The 26429-nt window shown below is 42.0% G+C and overlaps 2 protein-coding genes across 2 annotated transcripts; both read right to left on the bottom strand.

The window, feature by feature from the left end:
• Nucleotides 1–3138: 3138 nt before the first annotated feature.
• LOC106609457 (mitogen-activated protein kinase 12) lies at nucleotides 3139–10088 on the bottom strand. The gene is made up of 12 exons (XM_045722056.1): nucleotides 9719–10088; nucleotides 8883–9012; nucleotides 7847–7905; nucleotides 7639–7750; nucleotides 7406–7435; nucleotides 7186–7233; nucleotides 6738–6852; nucleotides 6382–6453; nucleotides 6046–6125; nucleotides 4292–4370; nucleotides 3944–4117; nucleotides 3139–3353 (listed from the first exon to the last, which is right to left on the bottom strand). Exons 1-12 carry the CDS (start codon nucleotides 9835–9837, stop codon nucleotides 3277–3279), a joined length of 1095 nt encoding a protein of 364 aa, XP_045578012.1. The 5' UTR covers nucleotides 9838–10088; the 3' UTR covers nucleotides 3139–3276.
• Nucleotides 10089–10598: 510 nt separating this feature from the next.
• Nucleotides 10599–24955, bottom strand: LOC106609456 (mitogen-activated protein kinase 11). The gene is made up of 12 exons (XM_014208313.2): nucleotides 24686–24955; nucleotides 16412–16541; nucleotides 16244–16302; nucleotides 15942–16053; nucleotides 15386–15415; nucleotides 14906–14953; nucleotides 14672–14786; nucleotides 14382–14453; nucleotides 13819–13898; nucleotides 13485–13563; nucleotides 13115–13288; nucleotides 10599–12901 (listed from the first exon to the last, which is right to left on the bottom strand). Exons 1-12 carry the CDS (start codon nucleotides 24796–24798, stop codon nucleotides 12828–12830), a joined length of 1086 nt encoding a protein of 361 aa, XP_014063788.1. The 5' UTR covers nucleotides 24799–24955; the 3' UTR covers nucleotides 10599–12827.
• Nucleotides 24956–26429: the final 1474 nt, after the last annotated feature.

Raw genomic sequence — 26429 nt, 5'->3', positions numbered from 1 at the left:
CTTTGAAACGCTGAATATGGCACACATCAACTCCATCATCCCACACACCCTAGACCCACTCTAATTTGCATACCGCCCCAATAGGTCCATAGACGACGCAATGTCAATTGAACTCCACACTGCCCTCACCCATCTAGATAAGAGGAATACCTATGTGAGAATGCTGTTCATTGACTACATCTCATGTGGGAGCATTCCCACATCAACATCAACAGGGCTGCAGTGGAGCAGGTCAAGAGCTTCAAGTTCCTTGGTGTCCAAATCACTAAGGATTTAAAATGGTCCACTCACATGCGCACCGTCGTGAAGAAGGTGCGACAGCGCCTCTTCCCCCTCAGGAAGTTGAAAAGGTTTGGAAAGGGCCCTAAAATCCCTCAAAAGTTCTACAGCTGCACCATTGAGAGCATCTTGACTGAAAAATCCTGAAAAACTCCCCAGTCCTTAACAATTACAAACATACCCATAACATGATGCACCCAGCATGATGACTGAAGATATGGAGAGTCGTACTCAGTAATGTGTTGTATTGGATTTGCTCCAAACATAACACTGTATTCAGGACAAAAAGTTAATTGCTTTGCCACATTATTTGCAGTATTACTTTAGTGCCTTGTTGCAAACATGATGCATGTTTTTGGAAGCTTCCTTCTTTTTACTCAATTAGGTTAGTATTGTGGAGTAACTACAATATTTCTTGATCCATCCTCAGTTTTCTCCTATCACAGCCATTAAATGTTTAAAGTCACCATTGGCCTCATGGCAGGTATCCTAGTGGTTAGAACATTGGGCCAGTAACTGAAAGGTTGCTAGATCGAATCCCTGAGCTGACAAGGTATAAATCTGTCGTTCTGCCTCTGAACAAGGCAGTTAACCCACTGTTCCTAGGCTGTCATTGTAAATAGGAATTTGTTCTTGACTGACTTGCCTAGTTAAATAAAGGTAAAATAAAAAATTGTGAAATCCCAGAGTGGTTTTCTTCCTCTCTGGCAACTGAGTTAGGAAGGATGCTTGGCTTTTTGTAGTGACTGGGTGTATTGATACACCATCCAAAGTGTAATTAATAACTTCACCATGCTCAAAGGGACATTCAATGTCTGCTTTACATTATTTTTACCTATCTACCAATAGATGCCCTTATTTGCGAGGCATTGGAAAACCTCCCTGGTCTTTGTGGTTGAATCTGTGTTCGAAATTCACTCATCGACTGAGGGACTTTACATATCAAATCAAATCAAATGTTATTGGTCACATACACATGGTTAGCAGATGTTAATGCGAGTGTAGCGAAATGCTTGTGCTTCTAGTTCCGACTACGCAGTAAAATCTAACAAGTAATCTAACAAATTCACAACAACTACCTTATACACACAAATACACTCAAATGTAAAATGATGAATAAGAATATGTACATTTAAATATATAGATGAGTGATGGCGTGTGGCATAGGCAAGATGCAGTAGATGGTGTAGAATACAGAATATACATATGAGATGAGTAATGTAGGATATGTAAACATTATTAAAGTGGCACTATTTATAGTGACTAGTGATATATTTATTAAGTCTGTTTATTTATGTGGCCAGAGATTTGAGTCTGTATGTTGGCAGCAGCCTCTCTATGTTAATGATGGCTGTTTAACAATCTGATGGCCTTGAGATAGAAGCTGTTTTTCAGTCTCTCGTTCCCAGCTTTGATGCACCTGTACTGACCTCGCCTTCTGGATGATAGCGAGGTGAACAGGCAATGACTCGGGTAGTTGTTGTCCTTGATGATCTTTTTGGCCTTCCTGTGACATCGGGTGCTGTAGGTGTCCTGGAGAACAGGTAGTTTGCCCCCGGTGATTGTGCAGACCGCACTACTCTCTGGAGAGCCTTGCGGTTGAGGGCGGTGCAATTGCCGTCATACCAGGCGGTGATACAGCCCGACAGGATGCTCTCGATTGTGCGTCTGTAAAAGTTTATGAGTGTTTTAGATGACAATGTCACGTCCTGACCAGTAAAAGAGGTTGTTTGTTATTGTAGTTTGGTCAGGGCGTGGCAGGGGGTGTTTGTTTTATGTGTTTCGGGGGTTTTGGTATATGTTCTATGTTAGTATATTTCTATGTCCGTGTCTAGTTTTTCTATTTCTATGTTTAGGGTTTTTGTTTGACATTCAATTGGAGGCAGCTGTTTCTTGTTGCCTCTGATTGGAGGTCCTATTTAGTAGAGGTTTTTCAGCTTGTGTTTGTGGGTGGTTGTTTTCAGTCTAGTGTTTTGTACCTGACGGAACTGTTCAGCTGTCGTTCATTTCTTGTTTTGTTTTCGTGTTCAATAAAAGTAAAAAATGAGCACTCAACCCGCTGCGCCTTGGTCTACTCCCTTCGATGGCCGTTACAGAACCACCCACCACAAGATGACCAAGCAGCGGGGATTGGAGCACCGGCCTGAAGGATGGACCTGACTGAAGGAACGGCAATTATGGGAGGACAAGTTACGGGAGCTACGGGAGCCTGAGAGGCAGCCCCAGGGGGGGGGCACACGGGAGTTGGGCAAAGTCAGGCAATAGACCTGAACCAACTCCTCGTGCTTATTATGGGGAGCATCGAGTCAAGAAAGCACCGAGCTATGGGGATATGCGCACTGTAGTGAGAAGAAGCATTCAAAGGCCGGTGCGATCGGTGGAAGCTCCTCAGCGTGGCCAGGCTACATTGAACACTCAGCCAGGAAGGGTTGTGCAGGCTGTGCGCTCCAGTGCTTACCCATAGTCCAGTTCGTCCTGCTCCCGCTCCTCGCACTAGCCCTGTAGTGCGTGTTTCCAGTCTGGCGCCTCCAAAGCCAGCACCACGCACCAGGCTTCCAGTGCGCATTCCCTGTCTAGGACTTCCGGCAACAGTGCCCTGTACCAGTGTGATTGACTTGGAGTTACATTGTGTTGTTTAAGTGTTCGCTTTATTTTTCTGAGCAGTATATTATTGTTCAGTATAGTTTGCAACATCTCACAAGAAAGGGTTTTTGTTTTTGATTAACATTTGACGACATTTTGATGAACTATCCCTCTAAACTCTCAGTTTACAGTCATGGTTTACGGGGAAGCAAGTAAGAATTTCTTTCCCAGGGGCTCATTGGTTGGCTGTTACAGTAGTTCCACAATTACACAAGATTGACAATATCTTTGAAAATGTTTATTTGGCAGAAAATCTATTTATAATCAATAAACTACATTCTGTACATTGCATTCGATCTATCTGCACAATACAACAACACCTTATAATAATAATTGACAGGTGTGGGTGTACTCTCAGAGTGATGTCTCTTTGGGGTCCTTGGTCTCTGTTGCTGCAGGCCTGAAGGACAGAATCTCTGTGAATGTGTGACCTGTAGGAGATATCACAAGAAATTACTAATTAGTTACTCTGTACTGTATAGCTTTTTCTTCCCCTTTCTTTCTCTCAAGCTGAATGTGTTATCACACATCCATCTCCCTCATCTCTTCCTTGTCATCTTTCTCTCCCTTTATCATGTGGAATGAGCAAAGGAATTTTTTTCCTTAAACCCTCTTCCTAGGGAAAGGGGATACCTAGTCAGTTGCACAACTGAATGCGTCTTCTCCATTTAACCCAACCCTTCTTAATTAGAGCGTTGCAGGGGGCTGCCTTAATCGACTTCCATGTCATTGGCGCCCAGGGAGCAGTTGTTGCCTTGCACACGGGCAGAATTGCATCATTTTCTACCTCGCCAGCTTGGGGATTCGAACCAGCAACTTTTCAGTTACATCCCCAATGGTCTTAACCTCTAGGCTACCTGCCACCCCATCCTCCATCTCTGCCCCTTTTTTCCTCTGCCCGTATCTCTCTCTCTCCCTCCCTGCTCCCCAGCCATCTCTCTCTCCCCATCTCTTCCTCCTCCCTCCCTGTGCTCTCCATCTCTTTCTTCAGCTTCCCTCCATCCATCCATCCATCTCTCACGTTTCCACTGTTCCAGAGGCAGGTCTGTGTTGTCCATGGAGTGATCGTAGGACTGGGCCTCAGTCTCCTCCTCTGGTTCTCTGAACTCGCTGAAAAAAGGCATGGCCAGCGCCTCCGACGCACTCACCCTCCGCTCAGGGTCCAGCAACAGCATGCGCTCCAGCACACACACCGCTGCCACACACAGAGGTATACATTGTCTTTAGTGGTGTTATGTTCAGAAGGACACTCCTGACAATAGTTAGAAACAGTTGTTGTTTTGTAAACCACTTTTTTTTATCCTTTAGTAATAGACTGTCAAATTCAACTAACTGCGTGTTCACATCATAGTATTGAATGTCTGCTCACCGTCTGAGCTAGCTTTGGAAAAAAGAAAGTGCAAATCTTTCTTTGGTACTTTGGGAAGGCTCCGTATGTAGTTTTTGGCCTGTTGGAAGAGGAGCAGATTTACATGGGAGTGTATATGGTATTCTGTTGGTATGTACGCCAGTAGGCTGTGTTTGCTTTGAATGTGTACTATCTGAATGTACAGTTGAAGTCGGAAGTTTACATACACTTAGGTTGGAGTCATTAAAACTCATTTTTAAACCACTTCACAAATTTCTTGTTAACAAACTATAGTTTTGGCAAGTCAGTTAGGACATCTACTTTGTTCATGACACAAGTAATTTTTCCAACAATTGTTTCCAGACAGATTATTTCACTGTATCACAATTCCAGTGGGTCAGAAGTTTACATACACTAAGTTGACTGTGCCTTTAAACAGCTTGGAAAACTCCAGAAAATGATGTCATGGCTTTAGAAGCTTCTGATAGGCTAATTGACATCATTTGAGTCAATCACAAATGGTCCTTTTGTTCGATTAATTCCGTCGTTATATCTCCAAAATGTCAATTTATTTGGCGCGTTTGATTCAGAAAAACACCGGTTCCAACTCGCCCAGCATGATTACAAAATATCCAATAAGTTACCTGTAAACGCTGTCCAAACATTTCAAACAACTTTCCTAATCCAACTTTAGGTATTTTAAAATGTAAATAATCGATAAAATTTAAGACGGGATAAACTGTGTTCAATACCGGATAAAAACAACGTGAAGCGCGTGACCTGCAGTGCACATCAAAACAGTATAGTCCACTAGGCTGGACCCTCGTTCTGAATAGCCGTACTTCTTAATTTCTCTAAAGAAAAACATCAACCAATTTCTAAAGACTGTTGACATCTCGTGGAAGCAATAGGAACTGCAACCAAGTGCCACAGAAATCTAGGTTCCCATAGAAACCTAATTGAAAACTGAGTCACCTCAACAACAAAAAACATTCCTGGATGGTTTGTCCTCGGGGTTTCGCCTGCCAAATAAGTTCTGTTTTACTCAAAGACATTATTTTAACAGTTTTAGAAACTTTAGAGTGTTTTCTATCCAATTATATGCATATCCTAGCTTCTGGGCCTGAGTAGCAGGCAGTTTACTTTGGGCACGCTTTTCATCCAAAATTCCGAATGCTGCCCCCTATCCTAAAAAAGTTAAAGCTTGGTCGCAAATGGGTCTTTCAAATGGACAATGACCCCAAGCATACTTCCAAAGTTGTGGCAAAATGGCTTAAGGACAACAAAGTCAAGGTATTGGAGTGGTCATCACAAAGCCCTGACCTCAATCCCATAGAATAATTGTGGGCAGAACTGAAAAAGTGTGTGCTAGCAAGGAGGCCTACAAACCTGACTCAGTTACACCTGCTCTGTGAGGAGGAATGGGCCAAAATTCACCCAACTTATTGTGGGAAGCTTGTGGAAGGCTACCTGAAATGTTTGACCCAAGATAAACAATTTAAAGGCAATGCTACCAAATACTAATTGAGTATATATAAACTTCTGACATACTGGAAATGTGATGAAAGAAATACAATTTGAAATAAATCATTCTCTACTATTATTCTGACATTTCACATTCTTAAAATAACGTGGTGATCCCAACTGACCTAAGACAGGGTATTTTTACTAGGATTAAGTGTCAGGAATTGTGAAAAACTGAGTTTAAATGTATTTGGCTAAGGTGTATGTAAACTTCCGACTTCAACTGTATTTTGAGTGCCCACATGACTTACATCTTGGCTTTGTAGCTTCGTAACAAAGTCTGCAGTTGGTGTACCAGTGATCTTCATGATCTCTTTCAGTTGGTCCAGGTCTGTGCTCACCCAGGGGTCAAGTGTCATAGCTCATGTGGTACAGGAAGTCACATTCACATGCTGCTCATACTATATATGCTTAGCCATAATAAGCTTACAGAACTAGTCTTTGACTGGTCGTTAACAAATAATTATGACTAATGCACCCGCTGACTTGCCTGGCAGGATCATTATAAGTACAAAGACTAGTGTCTCTCTCTCTGCAGTAGGTGTGTGGGGTGATGACAGAGAGTAGTAAACACTGAAAAAGGATACGGTCATTTCCTCTGAACAGCGGCTTCCCCAGCAGCATCTCCGCCATGATGCAGCCCACCGACCAGATATCCACTGAGGATAGAGGACAGACATACATAGGATTGCCATAGGATTGAATGGTCTTTCAGTATCACGTTGCTACCAAACTGCTACCATACCAGTGAGTTCAGTTACAAAGATACTGTACACAAATTGTACAAAGAGATAGATCTCCATAGGACCTCATACTTTAGGATATTTTTCTGTATACAATAGCATGATTAATCATGGCGATAACACTGTTTTTTACATTAGAAAGTACTGCCATCTTGTGGACAAAGAAGGCAGCCACGAATAAGTTTATGAGAGAGACTCACCAGTCTGGGTATAGTGCATCCAATTGAGGATTACCTCTGGGGCTCTGTACCAGCGAGTGACGACGTACCCAGTCATCTCTGTGTCCGTCTGCCGAGCCAGCCCGAAGTCAAGGATCTGAGACAGACAGAGAGAGAATTGGTTTGGCTTCATTGGATTGTCCCTTTCATGACAATAAAGCACAGGTTGGTGGCACCTTAATTGGGGATGACGGGCTCGTGGTAATGGCACGAGCGGAATAGTAGAATGGTATCAAATCCATGGTTTCCAGGTGTTTGATGCCATTCTATTTGCTCCGTTCCAGCCATTAGTAAGAGCTGTTGAGCTGTCCCCCCCACCCAGCAGCCTCCATTGCAATAAAGTGATTTTCAGTTAAATTGAGAGAGTGAGACTGAACAGGGAGAGCACAGTGCTTATCACAGGTCTGGTAGCAATACGTATATGTAGTACCTTCAGCTCACAGTCTTCGTTGACCGACAAATTTCCAGGTTTGAGATCCTGTTGGTATTTAGAAATATTACATTATCATGCTGCCAGACTGACGCAAACACACGCAAGCACCCACACAAAGACCTTATGATATGGAAAATGGCATGAATAGCAGTGGGCGTGAAAAAGTGCAAGGGCCCCAACCCCAATGCACATAGTTGAAAGGTCAAGGGTTACACACCCTGTGGATGATCCCTGCAGAGTGGATATACTGTGGGGAGACACGAAAGACCATAGAAAGAGAAAGTCATAAAATTAGAAAAAGAGGTTGGTATTCAAGTATATTCTGGGAAACATTTAAACCTTCTGTATAAACTGCCTTAACTTTGTATCATATTTGAATGTTGGAGATAAAATTAGCATTTCTAAGTATATCTCTTTTTTTTTGTGCATGTGTATGTATGCAACTCTAACCTTGAGTCCTTTCAGGATTTGATAGACAAGGAATTGCACCCTATCCTGTGACAATCTCTCCATCTTCATCAGTTTCCCCAGATCAGTACCCATGAATGGCATTACTAGGTAACTGAGAATGACAGGGGAAAAGCAAAAAAAATACTTTATTGTGAATAAAAACATTCAATATATGAACAGGAAGGGTACTGGACAAAGAGGTACTTACAAGTCATGAAACCTGTCCAATGAGATCTCAGAAGTGAACACATCCAGCAGTCCAATCACCTAATCCAAGCCAATCAAAGAATAACAGAAAATAAATAGAATAGCTCAATTATAGATTAACTGGAGAATTTTTTTGGTGCATCATGTATCTCAATTACAGTATCAGGAAATGATTCCCACTTGAAGTTACACACACACACAATTGTGATATGGGGTGTGTCTCTGTCATTATAGTGTGAGCCACTGACTAAAGTAGATGTTGCTATGAGGCAATTTTTCCACAACACGGATTGGCTTCCTTCTCAGACTTTCCTTGTGTACCCTTATTAAACTCTACCTACTCCCTGTATACCCAGTATACCAAGTCCAACCCTGGCCCAGGAGAGCTACAACGTGTACATGTTTAAAAAAATATATATATTTTTTTTATTTAACCTTTATTTAACTAAGCAAGTCAGTTAAGAACAAATTCTTATTTACAATGACAGCCTACGGGGGAACAGTGGGTTAACTGCCTTGTTCAGGGGCAGAACGACAGATTTTTACCTTGTCAGCTCGAGTTTTGAATCCAGCAACCTTTCGGTTACTGGCCCAACACTCTAACCACTAGGCTACCTGCCGCCCCAAGTTGAATGCCTGATTCAACTTCTCAAATCAAGACTCAGAACCTGTGCCTGCCTCAAATGAACATCTCTATAATCTTGATATGATGTGTTTCTGTTTAGTATTATGGGTTGTGATGTGAATATTACCAATGTGATCTTTCTGACAACTCTGCTACTGACTAATTGCCAATCATAAGGAACAGCTGTGTTTATCTCACTGAGTGCAAAAAAAAAAATGTTACTGCTCTCTGCATGCAGCCTAGGCCATAAGGATTTTAACTGTTTGCTATGGACAAAAGTGAGTTTTAAATGCAGTACTGTAGAGTTGAGTCCTTACATTTTTAGACAAGGCCTAATTAGCGGTGTGAAACAGACACCTTTTCTATTTATGTGCATTAATCATGAGGTGCGTATTTCAGGAAAGGCCCTCACATTTTCGTGCTTCATGTGCTTGAGAAGCCTGAGCTCTCTGTAGGCCCTCTTGGCAAAGAGCTTTGACTGGAAGGGTCTGTGGAGCTTCTTGATGGCCACCCTCACCCCAGTCCTGCGGTCCTGGGCAGAGCTGCAGCAAGAAATATAGGTACAGGGAAGAAAACATTTAAGCAATGTAGGCCATTGGTGGTAGCCTACTGAAGAAGGACCCAACTCTTATGTTTTATTAAGTGCTTGATTAATTATTTATTTAAAATAATTTACATCCAAATATCATGTTTTATAATCAAGTGGTTATGCATACTACAATGACATTCTTGGGTATTTCAAGTAGAAACATTTGGGGTAGGCATATCCCAAGAAACATTGCGCAAAGACCCAGAACAGATGTAGCCTTGTAGGCCGATGCACTTAAATCTAAATCTTCTGCTCACTAAAATCCAACAAACAATGAGGCCAATGGGGGTTCTTTGTTATGCTTTTCCCGACTAAACAAAACCAAAAAAGTCCCTGCCGTTTAAGCTATGCTTAGGAAAGAAACATAAACCGCATAATGTAACAGTTATGTCTTCACTATTCATCAAATGGCACCGATGTTTGTTGATGACTTAATTCGGACACAATCCAGCGCGCCACTGCACAAAAACTTCATTTTGATATAACCACATGAAGAATGAATGAGATGAACAGTTCCTAAAAAAAACAACCGCGATGCTTATTTTAAGAACGAGTCACGTCTTGTTGTGGCTTGGTTTGTATTGCCAAACTCCAAATTCGACATTTACGAAGAGTAGCCTACCACCCATGTTTGATGATTAAACTCGTATAAAACTCACCATACTGTCCCATAGGCGCCAGTCCCCACCTGCTTTAGCTCGCGGTATCGCTCTGGAACCTCCCATGCCGTTTTGTTTACCTCCTGACGGTAAAATCCTGCCCGCGTGCGGACCGACATATCCAAATCGATATGGGGGTCAATGTATCCCCAGCTAACTCTTAATTCAGGGATAATGACCCGCTGTTGTGCACGAGACACTTCGTTCACTTGCTCTCATGTAGCCGTCACCACCACCTACACACTCTCTATCACCCGGCAAATGCGCAATGCGTTCTGTTGTCCGACAGTGGTCTCCAGTGACACGACTGAAGAACCGTAACCAGTGACTGGTCTCACTCGTTTTTTATACATCAATGGTATCGCTGGTGAACACACCATCGCCTGGTGGCATGACCTCTCTGTCTTTTGTCGGAAAAAGGTAAACACTAGAGTCCCCTGTGCTATTGATGGGTGTGTCTTTGTCCAGACTCATTTTTACATTTTAGTAATTTAGCAGATGCTCTTCATCCAGATTAAGGTTAAGAGCCTTGCTCAATGGCACATTGGCATATTTTTCACCTAGTCGACTCAGGGATTCGAACCAGCAACACTCTTAACAGCTAGGCTACCTGCCGCCCTGGCTCCTTATTGTCTTACAATAATGTTGCCAAAATGCTGTCTGTTGCCATGAGATAGCAAAGAGAGCTAGCCTAGCCTAAAAATAGGGATGAAAGTTATTTTAGTATTTTCCTGGCCTCCATGGTTGCACTTCCTTTAAGCTTTGATGATAGTGTTGATGCTGTTTTTATGCAGGCTCAGAAGTAAAAATGTACATGTAGGCCACACACGCACACACACACACACAATTATTATATAAGTCTATGACACACACAGTAAGATAACTGGTGAGGAATTGAGCTTTTATTGATGACAAGAGGAAGAAGAGGATACATGCTTCGTCATGATGATCAGAAGGGTGGTCTCTCATAATACTGTCTCTGTTCTGTGGCTGAGAGATTATGGCATAGTTCGATGCCTGCAGGCATGTTTGTTGGAAACATGCAAGAATGGACCTTGAAGGCAAATTGACACACACACAAACACACACACACACACAAAAGGCCATATATACTCAGACTTGGAACCCATAAAGCACTGGAAAGCTACTGTGTGTGTGGGCTGGGAGTATAGATGTGGAGGAGGAATGAGTAGGCCATAACTCGGGAGTAAAGTGGTCTTTCATAATGCCACAACATGCTATGCCCATGACAGATTCTCACCACTGACATAGTGCTGCATACCGGCTGATAGGCTGATGCGTGATACTTGGAAAACATAAAGGAATTTATCCATACAACAACAGACTTAATCATTTTGGGAGTAAACAAGGCTGGATTGATGCATGCATTCATGACGTTAACAAGACAGGGAATAGATCGATTTGATTTATCCTGAATATGTGTAACCAAATGTTTACTTGTTCATGCTTGCATAATGGTGTAATAACTGTTGTAATAGAGTTGAGCTGGTTGACGTCAACTGTCATGAGTTGTCATGGCATTATGACACAGAGTTGACATTTGGTTATTGATTGGAAATGCATATGGCATAAATTTTACAGTTAAAATTCATGCCACCATAGAATGAAAAGACACTTGTTTTTTTAAACATACAGTTTTGTATACATTCATCTTTTTTGCAGTTCTATTTAAATCCACCAAGTTTCCAATATCAACATTTGTACATGACACATACAGGACCGTAAATAGTCAAACATCAACCGAGAAAGAGTATTTTGGATTATCTCTACTGTAATTGAGGCATTGTGTATATGATTGTTGTTGTAGTTCTTGGGGTAATATATGTTGCAATTCCAGGACATGTTTTTTTATAAAAAAATGTAATTATTTTATTCCCCTGTAATTCGTTCACCTCAGTACGCCCCTTTAAAACATGCTGAATATTAGACCTCTGAAACTACAACATTCAGACCTATTGTAAATCCAATTTAAACTGCATAATGCATCTGGGAGTCACTGTGGGTAATGGTATCTCTGTGGGAATCACTGTGGATAATGGTATCTGTGGGAGTAACTGTGGGTAATGGTATCTGCTGAATGTTCAGATGTAAACTTCAGCTATAGGTTTGGGTTTCTCAACAGAGCCAGGGACTAGTAAAACCTGTTGGACTAGAGCCTAGTGGAATCTGAAATGGGTGATACCAGCAACAAATGCATAGCCTACATACAGGTAACTGCCAAAATAATGGAAACTCTTGAGTTAATAAGCGATACAAATCTTATTGAAAGCAGGTGCTTCCACACAGGTGTGGTTTCTGAGTTAATTAATTAACATCCCAACATGTTTAGGGTCATGTATAAAAATTCTGGGCTGGCCATTATTTTGGCCACCATGACTATGCCCCCATAGGATGACAAAGCCCCCATCGACAGGGGACGAATGGTCACTGAATGGTTTGATGTGCATGAAAACGATGTAAACCATATGCCATGGCCGTCTCAGTCACCAGATCTCAACCCAACTGAACACTTACGACAGCGAAATGCGTGGACAATTCTTGACAACAATTCACTAGAACCCTCTGTCATTAAACTGTCATTACCATGACATTACAGGTGTTATAAGCAGACTTAAACTGACATCCATTATGACTACTTATAAAATGTCTTTATGACAAAGATTTCCAGTGACCTGTAGCCAATGCCTATTTATCAGTTGGACCCTTAGGTAGGTTTGAAAATCCTAGTGCTACTTTCTCTCTCTCTGTCTCTCTCTCCTACCTCTCTTCAACAGACTGTAAACATATACCTATCAAAACATGCTCCCTGTAATCGTCGTAATGTGCGTATTCTCATCCCTATCAGTTCAACCAGACCTCCCCTCTCCCTGCTCCCCTTTTACAAAACTCATGACAGGCAGTCAAATAGCCAGTCACAGTGAGCAAGGGGAGGGGTGTCATGCCTCTAGGGGACACAGGGTTGTCTCTGATTGGCCCGAAGTCTCTCTTTCTCTCGGATCCTCCCGCCTCCCCAACGCCGGCAGACAGACGGAGACAAGGCGGCGGTCCTTCCTCAGCTGACGGAGCAGAAGGAGGCAGGGTTTGTCTTTCACTGTTCCACCTGTAGACTGCTCGTCTCGCTGACAGGCGCTTTGATTCCATTCATCTCCTCAAACACCAGCTCTGTATAGGGGGATGGAGAGAGAGAGAGAGAGAGAGAAAGAGAAAGAAGATGAGGTGAAGAAAGAGGGATGAACAAAAGGTGAGGAGGAAGAGAGAACGTTTAGTTCTGGTCAAGAACATAGCAGAAAATAACGGTTGAATCTTTAAAAAAGACAATCCCTCTTAACCTCCTCCACTCCAGTCACCATCCATCTCTCTCTCTCACTCTCTCACCTTTCCACTCCTCTAGCGTGCGGTCCTTGCTCTCCAGCGTCTGGTCGTAGGGCAGGGCCTCTGGTTCGTCGTCCGGGTCGTGGTACTGGGAGAAATAAGGGTGGGAGAGAGCCTCACTGGCCGAGATACGCCCGTCACAGTCTAGAACCAGCATGCGCTTCAGTAGATCCACAGCTGAGGGAGAGAGGGAGAGGGAGAGAGAGAAGAATGGAGATGCAGAGAGAATGATGGAGACCGAGATTAAGATGCAGGCACAAAGTGAAAAATACTAACAAAGCTGCATTATGTAATCCATAGCCTTGGATGACTATAGCCTTGGGTTAAAATTAGCCTCCAGCAAATTCAGTTATCGGGTATGACTCAGTCTCACCCATTGGGTTGGCTCCTCTGAATATCTTCTCCAAGTCCTGCTGGGGCATGAAGGGTAGAGACTGGATATATTTCTGAGCCTATGAATAGGAAGCAATGTACAACAACACACGTGACAATGTGTACAGTACATTGCAGGGCCAATTGATCCATCAATTGAGAAATCAATCATGCTACAAGCAAAATATTGAATAATCGATCATCAAATTAGTCAATCAATTACACCTATCAATGCATGTCAGGGGATCTTCAGTGTCATTAAAGCAATTTGCATTGATATAGCTAATGATCCATTCAACTTTCCCATCTCTCCCTCTATTTCTCCATCTTCTCACATGTTCAGAGGAGATCTTCTGTAGAAGGTCAGGGGCCGGGGTGCCCACCACCTCCATAATCCTCTTCAGCTGGTCGATATCTTAGATCAGGAAGGGTTAATTAAGGGTCATCATGGTTGTGAAAAAGTCATTTGGTTGGCAGGACCAACTCTTTAGGTAGAACAACTGACTGAGGTTAGGCATACTTGACTTTGCTAGAACAGTGTTCTAGTGTTAGTTTTATGCAGACAGCAGACTCCTACATACTCCTACATACTCCAACATTTGAGGACCCAATACATACATACAAAGCACGAAATCACATTCCTATTTGTTTCAGTCTTTGACTCTGTACAGTGACAGCCAATACAATTCAGTCCATTGTGAACTTCCTTTCCTTTCAGTCACTCTCAATACACCTCCCCTTCAGACAGAAAGGCTATATCTCTAGATGGGATTGTGATGCAAATCTGGGAGGAGCTGATATGTGTCCATACAGCAGTATTGGTGGTAACAGCGCAGGAGAGTGGTTGGGGAGTGTAGTGCACTCCGTTTCAAGCCATGTCCGTGTTAGTGAAGGATACAGTCGTTGCCGGGAAACAGGACCTTCCCCTTCAGCAGCTCTCCCATGATGCATCCCACTGACCAGATATCCACTGTAACAGAGGCGTTAACATTCAGTCGTCATAACAACAGGATTTTATGATTAGCCATAACAGCACAGATATAGCTAGATACTTTTTCTTTCTGGATAGAACTGTATGATGATAGAGTATGTGTTTGGTTGAAATATTAGGTGTTTGGCAAGATGTGGTGTGAAATGAGGATTTTGGGTTTATGATCCTTCTTGGGTTGTGTGAGTGTGGATCTGTACCTGTCTGATTGTAGTGCATCCAGTTAAGCATGATCTCTGGCGCTCGATACCAGCGAGTCGCCACGTACCCCGTCATCTCATCATCCGTCTGTCTGGCCAATCCAAAGTCAAGGATCTGGGGGAGAGAGAGAGAGACACAGGTTGTCATGGTGATAGCCATTTCCGAGTGGGGGAAGGTTGTGTTGTGATAGTCTGAGGCGTTGAGGAGTTGGGCGGCTGGGTCACTGGTCTTACCCTCAGCTCGCAGTCCTCGTTCACTGCCACATTACTTGGTTTCAGGTCCTGTGAGTAAGACACATGAAAAGACAGACCGGTCAACACAAAGACTGTCTGAAGGACAGGGGAAAAGAAAGGGAGAAAGCCAGACAGACAGACAGACAGACATATATATATATATATATATATATATATATATATATATATATATATATATATATATATATATACTGGGTTTTACAAGCTGGGTGTAAGGCCTACAGGCACATGCAACAAGAAGCTCTCAGCACACAATCTCTCTCTGACACACTCACACAATATGATATTATCTACTTACACACATACCGGTACATTCTAAATACAGAACTGCCTTTAAAGACAACAAAGCACTCAGGAGAGGCAATTGCTCTCCAGAAGACTGCCTTTATGAAAAGAGGGGATGAGGAAAAATGAAAAGAGTGGGCAAGAAGAGAAGAAAAGAGGAAAGCCACCACTCACTCTGTGGATCAGTCCTGCTGAATGGATGTACTGTTCAGGGGGAGACGGAAAAGGGACATGGCAGCAGGATGGGGGGAGGAGTGGGAGGAGAGAGGAAAGAAAGGAGTGCGAGAGAGAGAGAGAGGTCAACAGTGTATTCTAACATTGGCCCCTGTCTAAAAGGGTCTACATTTTTTTGTTCATTCCTTGGTAACTAGGTTTGCTAGCTACTAGGCTGGCTGGTCAGTCCCTGTTAACTGTGTTGCCTAGTGAGGCAGGCATAATGTAGCTTTCAAACTTAGCAGTATATCTGAGTTTGTAATCAAATGTGAAGGTACAGTATATACCATTTCAGAGGATGTTAAGGGATATTCTAGTAAATTATAGCCAGTAGATTTATAGTATAAAAATGATCATGATGGTGTTTGAGGTTTAATTGTGGCATCTTGAAATACGTAACAGTTGTCTTTGTGAGTAAAAACAATTATAATCAGGGAAGGTTGCTTTGTACTGTGAGTGTATGGGATAGTATGTAAAAAAAATATGTCTAAACATGATACGTTGGGGGGTTAACTACCTTGAGGCCCCTGAGCAACTGGTAAATAAGAAACTGCACATGCTCATCAGAGAGACGCTGGAATTTGACTATGTTGTTCAGGTCTGCCCCCATCAAGTTGGTTACCAGGTAGCTGGAAAGAGGAGGAGGGGACTTTTAGAACCGTGCGTGGTGATGTTCCAATTCAGTTATACAGTACACGCCTTGAATCCTGGTGAAAAGCTCTATTTAAATGCAATATGTCATCATCAGAATAATCATGACAGTATAATTACTGTATGGGTTATGTTGGACATCCTAGTGCTCGTTCAGTAGCCACTCACACTTCATGGAAGTCCTCTAGCGATGCAGCAGGGGAGAATACATCCAGTAGTCCTATCACCTGTTCAGGGAGAAGGTTGATGCCAAATAGTTACAACTCTATTGTGCATTATCAAGGCAATTTAGGTCAACTAGCCAAAATGGGAGGTCTTCAACCACTGCTTACTCACGTTCTCATGTTTCATGTGCTTGAGTAGCCGGAGCTCGCGGTACGAGCGCCTACTGTGGATAAGGGACTGGAAAGGCCGGGACAGCTTCTTCACCGCCACCTTCTGCCGTAGCCGCACGTCATACGCTGAGCTGTGGGGAGCAAAGAAGAGAGAGAGGGAGACAGAAAGATGAGCAACAGCAGATTACAAAATGAAATGCATTGCTTCTAAACATGTTGCTCATTAAATTATTAGATTCATTATTAGTGCAAATGTATGTCTGGGTAGTGTATTGGTGTTGCGCTGCCGTCTCCGTTGTTGACAGTGTTATTTCTACTTCGGCAGCATTTGGAGCAACATCTTACTCAATTCCAATGTTGCACAGAGAGAAGGAGTGTTAGGGGAAATGAAAAAGAGACTAGGCAATAACATTATAGAGGAATGAAGAGACAAAGGAGTGTAGAAAGAGAAGAGGAGGTCAGAGAGAGATTGAGGGAGAGCAAGAGATGAGGGAGGGGACAGGAAGTACCAGACAGGAAATAAAAGTGTTTGAGAAATCGAAAGAAACTAGACGGAAGGAAAGAAGAAGCAGTAAAGGAGATGATAAAGAGGAAGTGTGAAGAAAAGAGGAAGGAGAGGCAGCACAGAGCCACAACGCCACAAGAAGCTAAAACAACATTCATGTAAATCACTGTCATTATCAACCTGACCGCTAACCCCTTAACCAGATAGTGAGGAGCGCTACACCATTACTATGTCCTTACCTGGGGCCTGCCATGTGTACAACACAAGGCCATGTACACACCATAACCAGACCACATCGCCTTCAGACAAGGCCAAGTGCATTCATTTCATTCACAGCCACAGAAGTACCTGCTGCTACCCCAGATGCCCGTGTTAAATGTTTGCCAAACAGGCAGCTAGCATACCATCATCTTTCCATGACACAAGCCAGACATTTCCGTCTCACACACACACACACACACACACACACACACACACACACACACACACACACACACACACACACACACACACACACACACACACACACACACACACACACACACACACACAAGTCCTCTGCCATCTCATCTTCCATACATGACTGTCCACCTCACTGCCAACAACTCCATAAGCAGTCTATGCATCGATTTCTGCAACTGCCTCTGTCTTCCATCTCAGAATGTTTTATCAGCTGTTACATTAATGCACCTCAAGTTTCAAAAACAGAAAGAGTGGGTGAGGGGGAAGGGTGGCGTCAAAGGCAACGCAATATCTGATGCAAAGTAATTTTGCTATCTCTCTATCTCACTCTCTCTCTATCTCACTCTCTCTCTCTCTCTCTCTCTCGTAATCTAGCTATCTATATTGACTTTAGTCTTATGCATATACAATCATTCAAAGGAAATAGTGGGGCATACATGAAAGCATCTGCCAGAGCATCTTGTTTGCACCTAAAATTCAAAATGAAGGATGCTTGCTTTTATTCTCCAGCATCTTGCTCCCCACAGCAGCTTGTTAATACTGTTAGACAGTTCCATGTACTTGATATTATATTTCATGTGTGCTTTCATCCAAGAGCTTTGGTGGCCATCGCTTGTCCTCTCACGTTGTAAACAAACTCTGCACAACAGCGTCGGCTAAATGGCACCGAAGTGACATGATAATAGCACTTTAAGCAGCCGAGCCCCTACAAACAAATTCATATGGATATGCCATCTCCAAGGTTACACAATGTGCTGACAAATACCACTGTCACGTCCTGACCATAGAAAGCTGTTATTTTCTGTGGTAGGGTAGGTCAGGGCGTGACAGTTTTTTTTTCTAGTTTAGATTTTCTATGTGGTTATGTTCTAGTTTTGTATTTCTATGTTGGGCTTTTTTTGGGATGATCTCCAATTAGAGGCAGCTGGTCATCGTTGTCTCTAATTGGAGATCATACTTAAGTAGTTGTTTTTCCCACCTGGGTTTGTGGGAGATTGTTTTTGAGTAAGTGTATGTTGTAACTCTTCGTCACGGTTTGTTGTTTTGTTCATTCAGTTTATTTATTGCATAGTTTCACAGTTTAATAAAGAAAATGTGGAACGATACACACGCTGCGCTTTGGTCCGCTCCTTCATCCTACGACAACCACACACTCACAGTAGCCATGATTTGCATAGTGTTGCTGCAACAGTTGAAATAGGCACATCGAAATTAGTTCTTTTGACTAAATGAAACATTCATGATGCAAGCGCAAACATTTGCACAACGCTAAATTACTGTTACATAACGTTACACCAACAGAGAGTTTCCCAGTTCCATTGTGAAGAATATGTTCTGTATCATGGACAAGTTCTAAACCCATCAGTCAGAATGATTTAGAGTTATATTACTGGCCAAGACGTTCCAACTTCCTTTCAGGAGACAGATGGAAGGAGAAGTAAGCATTGAGATTGAATTAGGGCTTTGCAGTCTGCATGCTGAGCGGGAAATGAGAAATGATACGACTTGGGAAAGCGAAGGGAAGTGGCAGTACGATGTCTCAAGAATGACAACTGTTGTCATTACGTGTGACTGATGTTTTGCAGTCTATGAAAAGCTTTCCGGTTATTGGAATAAAGTCTATTTTAAGTAGCAACCACATTTGTGAAAATCTCAGACATTCCAATGCATTTTAAATGTGCATTTTCACTTATATATGATTTTTGATGTCTGCTGGTATAATGATGGAAAACTAATACGTGTGTCTATGTGATGTTCTGCATGGTATGCAGTGAATGTGTGATATGAGTCTGCTTTAGTGCAGGTACGATAATACATCTGTCTGATGGCTACGCCATTGACAGCAGCTTGGCTGGCTGCATCTCCGCTTGGTATGGCAGCTGCTTGGTATCCGACCATAAGGCGCTACAGAGGGTAGTGTGTATGGCCCAGTACATCACTGGGGCCAAGCTAGGCGTTGTAGGAGGAAGGCCCTAAAAGTTGCCAAAGACTCCAGCCACCCAAGTTAAAGACTGTTCTCTCTGCTACCGCAGGGCAAGCGGTACCGGAGCACCAAAGGATCCTGAACAGCTTCTACCCCCAAGCCATAAGATTGTTGAACAGTTAATCAAATGGCTACACTGACTATTTGCCAGTGGTGTAAAATACTTTAGAGTACGCTTAGTAGTTTTTTGGGGTATCTGTACTTTACTTTAATATTTATATGTTTGACAACTTTTACTTCACTACATTCCTAAAGAAAATGATGTACTTTTTACTCCATACATTTTCCCTGACACCAAAAGTACTCGTTACATTTTGAATGCTTAGCAGGATAGATGTCACGTCCTGACCAGTAAAAGGGGTTATTTCTTATTGTAGTTTGGTCAGGGTGTGGCAGGGGGTGTTTGTTTTGTATGGTTCGGGTTTTTTGGTTTATGTTCTACATTTTATATTTCTGTGTGTTTATCTAGTTTTTCTATTTCTATGTTGGGGTTTTGGTAGGACCTTCAATTAGAGGCAGCTGGTTGTCGTTGGCTTTAATTGGAGGCCATATTTAGTTGGGGTTTGTTTCACTTGTGTTTTGTGGGTGGTTGTTTCCTGTATAGTCTGTGCACCTTACGGGACTGTTTTCGTCATTTGTTTTGTTTAAGTGTTTTTTTGTCTTTCAATAAAAAAAGAAGATGATAAATATACCCGCTGCATTTTGGTCCACTCCGTACGACGACCGTTACAATAGAAAATTGTCCAATTCACACACGTATCAAGAGAACATCCCTGGTCATCCCTACTGCTTCTGATCTGGTGGACTCACTAAATACAAATGCTTTTTTTTTAAAATTATGTCTGTTGGAGTGTGACCCTGGCTATCCGTAAATTTAAAAAAAGAAAAGTGTCGTCTGGTTTGCTTAATATAATGAATTTTAAATGATTTATACTTTTTACTTTTAATACTTAAGTATTATTTTGTAACTACATTTACTTTTGATACTTAAGCATATTTAAAACCAAATACTTTTAGACTTTTACTCAAGTAGTATTTTACTGGGTGACTTTTACTTTTACTTGAGTCATTTTCTATTAACCTGTTTGGGATAGGGGGCAGTATTTTCACGGCCGGATAAAAACGTACCCGATTTAATCTGGTTACTACTCCTGCCCAGAAACTAGAATATGCATATAATTAGTAGATGTGGATAGAAAACACTCTAAAGTTTCTAAAACTGTTTGAATGGTGTCTGTGAGTATAACAGAACTCATATGGCAGGCCAAAACCTGAGAAGATTCCATACAGGAAGTGGCCTGTCTGACAATTTGTTCTCCTTCTAGGGCATCTCTATCAAAAATACAGCATCTGTGCTGTAATGTGAAATTTTCTAAGGCTTCCATTGGCTCTCAGAAGGTGCCAGAAAGCGGAATGACGTCGCTGGGCGAAAAAAAGCAGGAGTTTTTGTGAGTGGTCAGGCAGGGAACAATGACAATGGAGTGCGCGTGCACGAGACGACTCCATGTTTTTCTTTCAGTCTATGAATGAATATAACGTCGCCCGGTTGGAATATTATCGCTATTTTACGAGAAAAATCGCATAAAAATTGATTTTAAACAGCGTTTGACATGCTTCGAAGTACGGTAATGGAATATTTTGACATTTTTTGTCACGAAATGCACCCGCGCGTCACCCTTCGGATACTGACATGAACGCACAAACAAAACGGAGCTATTTGGATATAACTATGGATTATTTCGAACCAAAACAACATTTGTGGTTGAAGTAGAAGTCCTGGGAGTGCATTCTGATGAAGAACAGCAAAGGTAATCCAATTTTTCTTATAGTAAATCTGAGTTTGGCCCTCACCAAACTTGGTGGGTGTCAAATTAGCTAGCCATGATGGCCGGGCTATGTACTCAGAATATTGCAAAAAGTGCTTTCACCGAAAAGCTATTTTAAAATCTGACACCGCGATTGCATAAAGGAGTTCTGTATCTATAATTCTTAAAATAATTGTTATGTTTTTTGTGAACGTTTATCGTGAGTAATTTAGTAAATTCACCAGAAGTTTGCGGTGTGTATGCTAGTTCTGAACATCACATGCTAATGTAAAAAGCTGGTTTTTGATATAAATATGAACTTGATTGAACAAAACATGCATGTATTGTATAACATAATGTCCTAGGAGTGTCATCTGATGAAGATCATCAAAGGTTAGTGCTGCATTTAGCTGTGGTTTTGGTTTTTGTGACATATATGCTTGCTTTGAAAATGGCTGTGTGATTATTTTTGGCAGGGTACTCTCCTGACATAATCTAATGTTTTTCTTTCGGTGTAAAGCCTTTTTGAAATCGGATAATGTGGTTAGATAAAGGAGAGTCTTGTCTTTAAAATGGTGTAAAATAGTCATATGTTTGAGAAATTGAAGTTTTAGCATTTTTGAGGTATTTGTATTTCGCGCCACGCTATACCATTGGATATTGGTGAGGCGTTCCGCTAGCGGAACGTCTGTCCCTAACAGGTTCTTTACTTTAACTCAAAGTATGACAATTGGGTACTTTTCCCACCACTGCTATTTGCATTGATCACCTTTTTATTTGCACTGACTCTGTTGCACTGGCTCTATGCACACTCACTGGACTCTACCACACACTCACACACTCACACATACTACACTGACACTCCAACACACACACGCACTGCGTACGCTCACACACACAAAACACACACCGATGCATATTGACGCCACACACAAACACACACACACACTCACGGATAGACACACTTTCACACTCTTCACATATGCTGCTGCTACTCTGTTTATCATATATCCGGATTGCCTATTCACCTTTACCCCTACCTACATGTACTGTGCATACTGGATTACCTCAACTACCTCGTACCGCTGCACATTGACTCGGTACCGGTGCTCCTTGTATATATTTTTTATTACTTTTTAATTCTGCATTGTTGAGAAAGGGCTCGTAAGTAAGCATTTCTCAGTAAAGTCTACATCTGTATTAGGCGCATGTGACAAATATTTGATTTAGATTTGATCTGATATTCATTATATGAGCCTTTCTGATCAGATCCTTGACCTCAGGCAAACAATCCTTTGGAGGCTGTGCATAGAGATTGAGGAGCAGCAAGGATTAATATAATGACTCCAATTCTTCAATCCTCTAGTTCCTCAGAAATAATGTCCCTGGACCCCCAAGGCTCTCCCAGTCCCAACCCCCTATAAAATACCTCCCCAATTCACAAACCCCCACCCCTCTGCTAATCAATCAGCTCTGCCATGGAGAAGACGGTGACAATGGCTGGAGCTCAGCCTGAACAATGCAGGTCTCAGAGAGAGAGAGAGGGAGATTGTGTGCAAGAATGTGAGTGTCCTTGCTTGCTAGACTGGTACTATGAGTAGTGGTGCCATTTTGTAGGTTTAACAGATCATGTGACTGCATTGCTCTGCATCTTGGTTGATGGTGTATTAGATGTGTTTGTGAATCCACATAAATAATGAGTTTTGTTTTTAACTGTTGAGAATTGTATTAGTCAAAAGAAGCAGACACAGGGATAGTCTTTGAATTGTTGCTGTTTGCATTGTTGCTAGAGCAATGCAATGCTAGAGCAATCATGTCTATCTACTCAGCTTCCAAGGTCTTCATCAAATCAAACAGACATAACTGTGCCGATTTCACCATGATTCCTCAGTGGAGTAGTAAAACACTGCAGTTCTTCCCATCAATCAGCTAGGCTAAGCTTCCATTAAATCTAATTGACCAATAAAGGCTTAGATATTGCTAACATGTAGTTTCTGTGCCTTCCTTCTCTTCCATGTCTGCTGCATCACAGATGTCTGTTGTTTGTCTCCCTGGGCTGATCCTCAGAAGATCACATCCTCACATCCCTCTGTCCTAGGAGATGCAAAAGCCTTGGATTGACAGGCCATTGTTGGCTGTTTTACCAGCATATAAACAACAAAGAGAGCTGTGCCCACAATGTAAATCTAATCTATCTACCAGTGCTGTTACAGTAAAGTTGATTTTGAAACCGGCAAGCACTTCATTTCCCTTCCCATGCATGGATCAATATGGATTGCGTGTATGACACTCAAGCCGAGGTGCACACATCACCATGACACCTCGCCATGGCAACAGTGTCTATTCTCCCGCAACAGACAAAGATCCAAAATTAAAACAAGGAAATATTGCCCAACCCACTTGTGAGAAAAGAGGAACTCATTCATGTGGAAATGTAGCCTATAAGAAGCACCTCAATGGACTAGACAGATGTGTGTGTGTGTGTGTGTGTGTGTGTGTGTGTGTGTGTGTGTGTGTGTGTGTGTGTGTGTGTGTGTGTGTGTGTGTGTGTGTGTGTGTGTGTGTGTGTGTGTGTGTGTGTGTGTGTGTTGAGATCTCTTCCGTTGAGATGTTGAGATGAGATGTTGAGATCTTTTCCGTAGGTCCCTCTTCACTATCTGAAGTGAACATACACATATCAAAGATAAAAGTCCATAACAGCATAAATGTCTGAATAAAAACAAAAAAATTCAACATATTTGCAGTCAGCAACACTGAGGTGGCCCCTACACATGCCCATGGCTATACAGATGTGTCATGCATCCTTCGGTTGTTCAGTGCAGATCCCGCCGAAGTGCTGTCCCTGTTATCAGTAGCTCAAAAAGCCTTATAGAAATTAAATGTATCCTATTGAGAACTGTCACGATTGAGAGGATCTTCCGTAGCGCGTGGTTGCAGGTGCGATGCTCCGATAACTCCTTGTTGTTTCCTTTCGGTACAGGAATCGTATGGGGCAGACTGAATCAGCTAAGGTGTTTAAAGTCTCCGCACCGAGAGGCAACAACTGTAGACAGTCTGCCGTTGGACTGATGACGCCCACTATTTGGGAATGGTGTCAACGACAGATAAACCAATACAATTGGAAACGTAGCCTAAATGACAGCATCATATTGATACCAATAGAGTAGTCTAGTAAATCCACATTTAACAAACATGAAAATAACATTGAGGATTTTCTCGTGCATAACAACTAAAATAACTAGGCTACATGAACATGAATTATATTAGACTATTTGAATTTAAATCGGCCTAATAACTGCCTAATAACAATAAAAACATCCTCAGTAATAATAATGATAATATGCTGGCAATTGCACAATAATAATGAGAATAGGCTATAAATAGGCCTGTTGTTTTTCCAATATTATCCAATAATGCATATTCATAATACAAATCATAAGGCTAAATTATGTTTTCCATCTGCATTGTATTGTGTGTATGGACAGCCTCGCCCCTCCCTCTTTCATATAGCCTACTCACCATACCGAACCGTAGGCCCCAGAGCCCACGGGAGTCAGGTTCTGGTACCGCTCGGGAACCTCCCATACAGTCTTGTTCAGCTCCTGCCGATAGTAGCCTGGTCTGGCCGACATTTTTACCGTGAATAAATTTTTTAGAACTGGACTGATAGCTCTGTCTGCACAATCCGCGGTAACTGATGCACAGAGGGGAGCTGCTTGGCCGTCTCTCTCTCTCGCTCTCTCTCTCTCTCTCTCTCTCTTGCTCTCTCTCTCTATCTCTTTCGATATTTCTGAGAAGGGGGTAGTAAGTAGAGAGAGAGAGCTGGTAATAGATTCTGAGCACGATGTCTCAGACATGGGGTTGCTGAGCGGAAAGGGGGGATGAGATAGGGGAGCGATTCCTCTTATTGATCTATTAGGATAGGCTACTGCAAATAATATTCTTACCCATAACCTTATTCATTTCCCTTTTCTTATGTCTCCAAAACGCATGTTTTTGCAAAGCTCAGAGTTTATGGCACATTGTTGCATCAATATAGCAGCCCATCAGTGTCAATTTCACAGAAGTCGCATGAAATGCATACATCTTAACACAATACCAAATGTAATTATTTATTTTACCTTTATTTAACTAGGCAAGTCAGTTAAGAACATATTCTTATTTTCAATGACGACCTAGGAACAGTGGGTTAACTGCCTTGTTCTGGGGCAGAACGACATATTTTTACCTTGTCAGCTCGGGGATGCGATTTTGCAACCTTTCGGTTACTAGTCCAACGCTCTAACCACTAGGCTACCTGCCGCTCTAACCACTTGGCTAACTAGTCATCTTCTACAGTAGGCTATAGTGATCACACAAGAGTTATCTACTCTATTTTTAAACAAACAAAGTAGTACAGTTAATAACAGTCAAATAGCAATGGTTATGAGTGAACATACAGTATCATTAAGTAATACAATCGAATAGTGAAAATGATAAATACAAGTAATAAAAAGTTGTAATCATCATAATAATAATAATAATAATATAAATAATAATAACAGTAATAATAATAATAACAATAGTAATAGTAGTGTAACAATATAATGAATTGAAATGCAGGTTCCTTCCAGACCTTGAGTGTGGTAGTCTCTCTGGTAGATTAGATCAGCTATGGTGTTACATAGTGTCTGTCTGCAGACTGTCCAGGCTGCCATGGTGAGCCCTCTAGTGGAGATCTGTTGAAACATCATATACAGTATGGGTGGACATGGAGGAGAGGTCATCAATGTATCTTATATTGCCAGGCCTTGCATTTTGTTTTAGATTATTAAGCTACAGTATACCACTGAGTGTAGTGAGTATAGACTCTGAGCCCCTCAGAGCAATTCAGATGGTAGCCAACTGTAGAGAGGGGGTGTCTGGGATGTATGTTGAGCCTTATTCAATGGGAGCACTTCATTAAGTAATACATTCCATAGAGCTGACATGAGAGTCAAGACAGTAAATCTCTCTTCCGCAGTAAACCATGACACTTCTATGTAATATTTGTCTATCTGCTACGTTCTGAATGTTCCACCCCACTGAACAAGCCCCAAAATAGGAGCTCCAAAGTTGAGCAACGCACCTTGACAGATGAAGGGTAATTCCTGATGACAGGAAGCATCCAGCCACTTCAGTTCTACGTTATCAACCCGGACCATCTTACCACAGTGGTAATTGATGGGGTTGAGGGGGAAGCAGCTGTGCCACTCGCTGTACTTCACCACCTTACCAACATACC

The sequence above is a fragment of the Salmo salar genome, chromosome ssa07, assembly GCF_905237065.1.
Source record: "Salmo salar chromosome ssa07, Ssal_v3.1, whole genome shotgun sequence".
Taxonomy (NCBI): Eukaryota; Metazoa; Chordata; class Actinopteri; order Salmoniformes; family Salmonidae; genus Salmo; species Salmo salar.
The sequence above is the reverse complement of the archived record's forward strand: the minus strand, read 5'-3'. Positions and strand labels throughout refer to the sequence as shown.

Bases quoted from the DNA above. Each gene is read 5' to 3' on its own strand.
- LOC106609457 (XM_045722056.1), bottom strand. From the start codon at position 9,837: ATGTCGGTCCGCACGCGGGCAGGATTTTACCGTCAGGAGGTAAACAAA. The intron at 7,906-8,882 runs GTGAGGGCCTTT...GGCTTGGATTAG, and splicing joins AGCACATGAAGCACGAAAAT to GTGATTGGACTGCTGGATGT. The intron at 4,118-4,291 runs GTGAGCAGACAT...TGTGTGTGGCAG, and splicing joins TTCCAAAGCTAGCTCAGACG to CGGTGTGTGTGCTGGAGCGC.
- LOC106609456 (XM_014208313.2), bottom strand. From the start codon at position 24,798: ATGTCGGCCAGACCAGGCTACTATCGGCAGGAGCTGAACAAGACTGTA. The intron at 14,954-15,385 runs GTGAGTGGTGGC...TCTTACTCACAG, and splicing joins CAGCAGGACTGATCCACAGA to GACCTGAAACCAAGTAATGT. The intron at 13,289-13,484 runs GTGAGACTGAGT...TCTCTCCCTCAG, and splicing joins CAGAGGAGCCAACCCAATGG to CTGTGGATCTACTGAAGCGC.